Raw genomic sequence first — 9,428 nt, 5'->3', positions numbered from 1 at the left:
CTGGAAACATGTGCATCATAGAAGATGTGTATTCAAGTGACTGTGTTAGCTGTATGTATTTTTAATGTCAAGTCATTAATTCATATACTGTATGTTTACCATGGTTAAAAAAAAGTTAAACAAGTCCAATGAGAGAGAGAGAGACTTTCTGCCCCTCCCTCTGTGCCTCCTATAAAAATATGGGGCTCGTGACCCCCGGTGCTCGGAGTAACCGGTGATCTTCAGGATGGCGACTCCTCTAACGGACCAGGAGAAGCGAAAGCAGATCAGCATCAGAGGGATCGTCGGTGTGGAGAATGTGGCAGAGCTGAAGAAAGGCTTCAACCGCCACCTGCACTTCACGCTGGTCAAAGACAGGAACGTCGCGACGCCGCGCGATTATTATTTCGCTCTCGCGCATACGGTGCGTGATCACCTGGTGGGCCGCTGGATCCGAACGCAGCAGTTCTACTATGAGGCCGACCCCAAGGTGAGTCCGGGGGGAAAAAAGTATTTTAGAAAGAAGTCACGTGGTAACGTTTGTTTGAAACTTTCAGCCACAGGTAAAAATTAATTAAAGAAATTAAATGTAATTTGGAAAATATTTGATTTGTATTACGTTAAAAGTGTATCATTTTATTGGAATATAAGAAAGATGTTTTCACGTTAACATATTGGTGAAGGTACATTTTTTTTCACTTTTAATTATTATGGGATTAACAGGTTGTAGTGAAGCTGTCGATCAGGTTAATTAAATCAGGTGCTTAAATTTTTGAAACATAATGCATTACAAGTAAGTTTTATGGATTCAAATAATGTAGCCTATTTGTTCCAGTTGTTTGTGATTATTACCAGGGTTCAGACTATCATGCTAAACCTGGATATTTAAATTTATAAAAAATAATAATAATATTTTAGAGTTGGCAATTTATTGTGATTTCCAGTCCTGGAAAAGTTATGAAAATTCCTTAAAAAAAAATCTAGTTATACACGGTTTAAGGGGTTAAGTAAGATCACTATAATTTTTTTTGTTTTGTTTTTTGTGATGGAAAATAATTTGGCATAATTTGCACCCAATGTACACTCCAAGAATGCTCTGTTTGATTTTTAAATTATTTCTATTTCTATGTGCTTCAGCGTGTATATTACTTGTCTCTGGAGTTCTACATGGGTAGGGCGCTCCAGAACACCATGATTAATCTGGGTCTGCAGAACGCCTGTGATGAGGCTATCTACCAGGTGAGAGAGGACTAAACACTTGTCCATCCATCTGTGCGTCTGCCTTTCTTTAAATCTCTCTTTTTCCTTTTAGCTGGGGTTGGATATGGAGGATCTGGAAGAGATGGAAGAAGATGCCGGATTAGGGAACGGAGGGCTGGGAAGATTAGCAGGTCTCTGTTTCTCTCTTGCTTTCTCTCACATATACACTATACAAATAATTTACAGTATTAATATAAATTAGCTATATACTGTGTGTACACGATCCACAGCTTGTTTTCTCGACTCCATGGCGACTTTGGGTCTGGCTGCTTATGGATATGGGATCCGATATGAGTATGGAATCTTCAACCAGAAAATCAAAGACGGCTGGCAGGTGAATTCACCAAAATGTCCTTAATTTATTCATTAAAGTTCTCATATGCAAGCTTCTGATGTCATAATACACTTTACTATAGTAGTTCTGACCCATATAACAAAAATATATTTATGGTGTATTTATAAATATATTTCAGAATACAAAAAAATGCCTAAATTTATCAGTAATAAAGATTCTACAATACATTTTAGTTACTTATATTTTCTCATACTTTTTTATATGTTTTCAGATATATTTTTAAATATATTTCAGAGTACAAAAAGTGTCAAAATATATAGATTTAAAAATATATTTAAATAAATATATTTTCTGAAGGTTTTAGTTACTTATAATTTATATATACTTTCAAATTACTCATGTTAAATTTATCTTTAAAAATATATATATTTTGAATTTCCTCAAAATTCTGGGTACTTTACAGTTTGCGATACTTTGTAGGACAGTGTCTGCATGAAAATCAATGTAAATGGGCCAGGAGTCCACTGTGCTTGTGGTCACTGGCCTGGTGCATGTGAGCTTGTCACAGAGCTGATAATACTGCACCAATAGGGATCTCGTGCCAGCAGTAGTAGGTTGATAAGAAACAGCGGCTCGATTTATTTGCAGAAGGACAGTGATAATGGTGTGTTTGTGCAGTGAAAATGCTCATTTTAAAAAATACACACACTTGAACTTTAACCTGCCCTAGATTTGAGTACTATGTCCTCCAGTGCAGACCGGCACTGGTGTCCTCTTTCATCATCTCTGTATCATTGTCTGTTAGGTTGAGGAGGCGGACGATTGGTTGAGGTACGGTAACCCCTGGGAGAAAGCCCGTCCTGAGTTCATGCTGCCCGTGCATTTCTACGGCCGTGTGGAGCAAGAGGATGGGAAGGAGCCGAAGTGGGTCGACACACAGGTATCAACACAGTTAAACAAATAAAAACACACTTCAAGGACAGCAGTACCCTGGCCAGGTTAGTAATGCATGTTTGTTGTGTAGGTGGTTCTTGCCATGCCGTACGACACACCAATCCCTGGATACATGAACAACACAGTGAACACTATGCGCTTGTGGTCTGCACGTGCACCAAATGACTTCAACCTGCGAGACTGTGAGCCATTCACCCAACAGAATACCAATCCATATTAATCTGTGATTTTATACAAGACAAACATTATAAAATTATCTTTTTACTTAAGTCAACTTCAAAATTAAAATGTACCCCATTTCCTGGTCTTATTGTGAACGATTCATCAGTGCATAGTATTCCAAAGAAAATGCATTTGTTATAATTTTTCTTAATTTGTCTGTTTTCAGTTTAACCAGTATTTATCAAATCAAAATGGGTATTAATTAATATTAAATATTAAATTGAACTAATTTAAATTACTAAATTAAATTACCAGTCAATTTAACCAGTATTTACCAATTTGAAATGGAATTAAATTAAATTAAATTAAATAAAAAATGACTATTAAATATCAAATGAAATAAAAAAAATTTGTAGCCCTGACATTTACAATTTCGTCAGACACCTGAAATCAGTGCCACTGGAATTTATATGTAATAATTCAATGATGGATATTTTCTTTTCTCTTCACAGTTAATGTTGGTGATTATATTCAGGCAGTTTTGGACCGTAACTTAGCAGAAAACATTTCCCGTGTACTCTATCCAAATGACAATGTAAGTTTTAAAAATTATTTTGTGCAGAAAATTAGGTTTCAATTATCCAATGTAAGTGCATCAGATGTTTAATCTCACATATGATTTCAGATGAGATTTTAGCCCAAACACACTCATTTGTAGTTTTATGACACTGACATTTGTGGGTGTTGTAGTTCTTTGTAGGAAAGGAGCTGCGGTTGAAGCAGGAATATTTTGTGGTGGCAGCAACTTTACAAGATGTGATTCGGCGCTTTAAGACTTCAAAGAGGAACTGCTCTGGACCGTTGTCATTTGACAGCTTCCCTGATAAGGTCTGTTTTCACTATACACATTTACACTAAACATCTCACTTGACCCGAAACAAGCATTCCACACTGTAATTCTGCAGGCACTTACCACCCACGCTAGTCACTACATTAGTGCTTTGCATTGTGTTATGAACTTTGAAGTAATGTACTTGTGTGATTCTGCATGTGTGTTTGTCAGGTTGCCATCCAGTTGAATGATACTCATCCTGCTATGGCCATCCCTGAACTGATGAGGATATTTGTGGACATTGAGAAACTAGACTGGGACACAGTAAGATTTAAGAATAATTCATGATACACTAATTTGAATAGTTTTAGTTGTAGTTAACAACAATAACAGTAGTTAGGGTCGACATTTTGTTTTGTAAATTCATCTTGTGTTGATTTTGTCAAGGCGATATGATAACTGAAATTAGTTCTTCTGTGTGAGTATATAGGCCTGGAATATCACTAAACAAACGTTTGCGTACACCAACCACACGGTTCTGCCTGAAGCACTGGAGCGCTGGCCAGTCGACCTGATGGAGAAACTTTTACCCCGACACCTGCAGATCATATACAGGATCAACCAAATACACCTGGATGTGAGTGCACTTACACACAGACTCAGGAAAACTGCATTTCATTTATTTATGAGCCATTTTCCAGTTGAAGACCACTCTTAAATAGAGGATTTTCAGTTTAAATTTGTCCTCAAAGTATAGCTAAGTAAACCCACATGCACACTTACATTTAGTGCAGACACCAAATTAATGTTTTTCGATGTGTATGTGTGTGTGTGTGTGTGTGTGTGTCTTTGTAGCATATAGCATCTCTGTTTCCAGATGATATGGATCAAATCTGCAGGATGTCTCTGATCGAGGAGGACGGGGGAAAGAGAGTAAACATGGCTCATCTCTGCATTGTGGGCTCACACAAAGTCAATGGAGTTGCAGAGATTCACTCCGACATCATCAAAAGAGATGTGTAGGCCTCTCTATCTCACATGCATACAATCCTACTACATCCCACTGCTGATTGTTTCTTAATTGAATTTAAATTTGATCATTTAGATTCCGAGACTTCAGTGAGCTGGAACCAGAGAAATTTCAGAATAAAACAAACGGCATCACACCACGACGCTGGCTGCTCCTCTGCAACCCAGGACTCGCTGATCTGATTGCAGAGGTCCAGCACACACGTTTTTCTCTCGTTTTATAACACATTTTGCCAGTTGATGTTTTTCATGTGTTTCATTTGTGTGTGTTTGTAGGCTATCGGTGAAGAGTATGTGAAAGACCTGACTCAGCTGCAGAAGCTGAATGATCTGGTTGATGACGATGCTTTCATCCGAGATGTAGCCAAAGTCAAACAGGTTTCATATTAAGTTTGTAGATCTTGGTAATCTAGGAGTTCATTTATTTTTTTTCTCCTCTTTATATGTGACCCTGGACCACAAAACCAGTCATAAGTAGCACGAGAATATTTGTATCAATTGTCAACAATACTTTGTTTGGGTCAAAATGATCTATATTTCTTTTATGCCAATATTCATTAGGATATTAAGTAAAGATCATGTTCCATGAAGATATTTTGTAAATTTTTTATTTGTAAAATGCATTGCTAAGGACTTAATTTGGACAACTTTAAAGGCGATTTTCTTAGTATTTAGATTTTCAAATAGGCGTATCTCGGACAAATATTGTCCGATCCTAACAATGATGTATAAATCTCAGTTTCAGAAAACTGACCCTTATGACTGGTTTTGTGGTCCATGGTCACGTATAATTGTTTACTACTTTTGAGGTTTTCTGTGGGCATTTCTGACTCGAATAAAATTAGTCAAAAGATTTGTTCATTTTAATTCTAAGTAAGTTCCAGTTCATTTTTTGGCACGTTTTCTTGTGTGTGTGTAGGATAACAAGATGAAGTTTGCACAATATTTAGAGAAGGTGTACAAGGTGGACATAAATCCCGCATCCATGTTTGATGTCCATGTGAAAAGAATCCATGAATACAAACGACAGCTGCTCAACTGCCTCCACGTCATCACCATGTACAACCGTATGTACAGAAAACAACAATCAAACACTCGCATATGTTGATTAAGCTGTCATGTTTATGTTTTTCAAAATACTTTTACCTATGTAGAGACTACTTTAAGTAAGCAATGAAAATTCTGTCATCACTTATTTATTTTGTACTTTCTTCTGTGCGCACACAAAATAAGAGACTGAAGAATATTCCATCTGTTTCACACACAGGCATCAAAAGGAGCCCCATTAAACCGTTCATACCACGGACTGTGATTATCGGTGGAAAGGTAAAACAAACAACCTTTTCCGAAACACACTCACATGCAATGATCTGCAATATGTACATGTTCAAAAGTTTTGGGGTCAGTTAGATGTTTTAATGTTTTGGAAGAAGTCTTATACTCACCGAGGCTACATTTCTTTGATCCAAAATACTGTAAAAACTTGTGCCGTCAAACGATTAATCGCGATTAATCGCGATTAATCGCATCAAATAGAAAAGTTTTTGTTTACATTATATATGAGTGTGTACTGTGTATTTTATTATGTATGTATAAATACACACATGCAGTATATATATTTAAAATACTTGCATGTATATACATTTATGTTTATATAAATATATTTAATATATAAACATAACATATTTTCTTAAATATATACATGCATGTGTTTGTATTTATATATATATATATACACATAATAAATATACACAATACACACTCATATATAATGTAAACAAAAACGTTTATTTTGGATGCGATTAATCGTTTGACAGCACTAGTAAAAACAGTAATATTGTGAAATATTATTACAATTTAAAATAAGCATTTTCTATTTTAATATATTTTAAAATGTAATTTATCTTAAGATGAATTTTCAGCAGCCATTACTCCAGTCTTCAGAGTGACATGATCCTTTAGAAATCTCTCTAATATGCTGATTTGGTGCTGAAGAAGCTTTTCTCACTGCTTAATATTTTTGTGGAAACTGTGATACTTTTTTCAGGATTCTTTGATGAATAGAAAGTTCAAAAGAACAGCATTTATTTGCAAATAGAAATCTTTTTCTAGCATTATAAATACTTGTATTGCAACTTTTGATCAATTTAACGCATTCCTGCTGAACAAAAGTATTCATTTATTTCAAAATAAAAAATATTACTAACCTCAACCTTTGAATGATAGTGTATGCTTTACTTCGTATGTTTATTCAGGCTGCTCCTGGATATCACATGGCAAAGATGATCATTAAGTTGATCACCTCCGTCGCTGATGTTGTGAATAATGATCCTGTGATCGGCCGTAAACTGAAGGTCATTTACCTGGAGAACTACAGAGTGTCACTGGCAGAGAAAGGTGACTAACACAAACAACTAATATAAGTATGAGATTGTTTGCATATTTATGGATAAATTTATGATTATCTGTTTTATGTGCAGTGATTCCAGCAACAGACCTGTCAGAGCAGATCTCCACTGCAGGTACAGAGGCTTCCGGAACGGGAAACATGAAGTTCATGCTGAACGGGGCGCTGACCATTGGCACTATGGATGGTGCCAACGTGGAGATGGCAGAAGAAGCCGGAGAAGAAAACCTCTTCATCTTTGGCATGAGGGTGGAAGATGTGGCAAAGATGGATAAAGAAGGGTAGGGAGTGAGACGAAGAGATTAAATACATGGAAATGGATGCTGAGTAAATGTCATGCTATCTTTGAAGACATTAACCATTCCTTTGTGTGTGTGTGTGTGTGTGTGCAGCTATGATGCATTACCATATTATGAGAGTCTTCCGGAGCTGAAACAAGCCATAAATCAGATCAAAAGTGGCTATTTTTCTCCGAAACAGCCTGAGATGTTCAGTGATATCATCAACATGCTGTTCCATCATGATCGGTAAAACACTCACAGTTTCTTTCTCAAACTCTTACCCTGCAAACTCTCTCACGCTCTCTAAAACTGTCCCCCCAGGTTTAAAGTTTTTGCAGACTTTGAGTCTTACGTCGAGTGTCAAGAGAGAGTCAGCGCTCTGTATAAGGTGAACATTATCAAACAAACACATTTTGCCTAAAAAACACATCAGAGATTCAGATTCCTTCATCCTGCTTCATGTAGAATTAAAACTTTTGTTCAACCAGAGATTTGGACCATATTGAACTGGCCAGGTCACATGATTTTAGCAAACAAGACTTTGTAAAAATGTTTTTTACAGTTTTATAATGAAGGTTCAGTTTTGATGAATTTAATGCAATGTATGTGTATTAAAATACAGACAGTGATAGTTTATTCTTCTAAATAGTCTAATTAGCCAAGTCCTACATAAAAACACAAATTAATAAACGAACACATAAATATGAAAATGATTCATATTTAATGATTAGTAGATTATATTTAATAGATTACACTTTCATAATAACTTTCGTAATTGGTTTGTAAAATGTGTCTATATGCTTGTTTGTAACACTTGAATCATTTTGAGAATTAATTCAGTTGATTCAGAGTTTCTCCCATCACTACTTTTCATTTTATTTAATTGAGTGACATTCAGTGACACATCATCATTACTCATTTACTGAATCAGGTTGTTCATTTCCAACTCCAAGCGATTTTGACTGTGAAACACAAAAGTTGAAATTTAGGAATCTTATGATTTAAGAAGATGTGAGACTTAAGAATGATTACACAATTCTTTGCTTTATAGCAACAGTTCAAAGTGACCATGGCTGTCAAGCTCCAAAAAATTACAAAGAGACCCTAAAAGTGGAATTAATATAGTTCATGTTGCTCTGTTTTGGACAGGATCAGAGAGAGTGGACTCGGGTGGTAATAAAGAATATTGCAGCATCTGGAAAGTTCTCCAGTGACCGCACCATTAAAGAGTACGCCACTGAGATCTGGGGAGTGGAGCCCACTGACCTGAAGATTCCTCCACCCAGCGAACCCCGTGAAGCTCTGGAGGAAACCGCTCGTGCTCTGCGCAAGAACTGAACACGTCAGCACAGTGTCAGAGGATCATGAGAAGATTTGTTGCAATAATTAATAGAACTACATAACTTAGTAAGAATTCATTTTTAGCTTTTGCTTTACATTTTTGCCTTGTACAAGCAAAAAGCTAAAATAAACCTCATATTTTAATTCAACATGAGTTCAACATTGAGTCAATATAATGATTTTATGGAAAATGTATAAGAAAAATGAGAAATTGTATTCTTTGAGAAAAAGAAGAGTGGATGAGAGGCAGAGGACAAAGAGTTTCATGGGTCAACGTATTAACATTCTGCACTTTTATAGTGCTAAAGTAAATGAAATAGATTAACCAGAGCAAGGGCTTGCAACACCAAAGCTGTGGGTTCGGTTCCAAAGAAACACAATGCTAAACAAAACATGCACCCAAAATACACTGTAAGCATCTAGCAATTAAATGAATGTAAATAACACTATTGTTCAACAGATTGTGGTCAGGAGATTGTTTTTATGTGAAGGAAAATAATACTTCTATTCAGCAAAGAACTAATTGATTAAAATATAAAGTCTACTGTCAATTTGATCAATTGAATTAATTCCTTGCTTGCTACTAAAATATATGTATTTTAAAAAACAGCTGCTTTGAACTGTCTAGTTATGAGAGAACCCTGAAAAAGTATCACAGTTCACACAAAAATAATAAGAGATACTAATAAAATAGATATAAAAGTCAATAGTTTTCAGCTGTGAGATTAATAAATTGTTTTTGAGCTTTACTATAGCAAAAACAAATGACATTTTGGAATATATTGCAATGGAAAACAGTTATTTGAATTAGTTTTACTGTATTTTTGATCAAATGAAAGTAGCTTTGGTGAGCATAAATGACTGGAACTGTACTGTAGAGTTTTTCAG

The 9,428-nt window shown here is 35.6% G+C and overlaps 1 protein-coding gene across 1 annotated transcript; it reads left to right on the top strand.

The window, feature by feature from the left end:
• The first annotated feature begins 164 nt into the window (after window positions 1-164).
• Window positions 165-9,091, top strand: pygl (phosphorylase, glycogen, liver). The gene is made up of 20 exons (XM_079437787.1): window positions 165-469; window positions 1,117-1,218; window positions 1,292-1,370; window positions 1,470-1,573; window positions 2,340-2,474; window positions 2,559-2,670; window positions 3,163-3,245; window positions 3,401-3,538; window positions 3,714-3,806; window positions 3,973-4,119; window positions 4,338-4,501; window positions 4,588-4,702; window positions 4,788-4,889; window positions 5,431-5,578; window positions 5,779-5,837; window positions 6,767-6,908; window positions 6,992-7,199; window positions 7,311-7,445; window positions 7,521-7,587; window positions 8,349-9,091. The coding sequence occupies exons 1-20, from the start codon at window positions 227-229 to the stop codon at window positions 8,535-8,537; spliced, it is 2,565 nt and encodes an 854-aa protein (XP_079293913.1). The 5' UTR covers window positions 165-226; the 3' UTR covers window positions 8,538-9,091.
• Window positions 9,092-9,428: the final 337 nt, after the last annotated feature.

Source organism: Barbus barbus, assembly GCF_936440315.1.
Source record: "Barbus barbus genome assembly, chromosome: 16".
NCBI lineage: Eukaryota > Metazoa > Chordata > Actinopteri > Cypriniformes > Cyprinidae > Barbus > Barbus barbus.
Note: the sequence above shows the minus strand (reverse complement) of the source record. Positions and strands in the feature narration are given on the sequence as shown.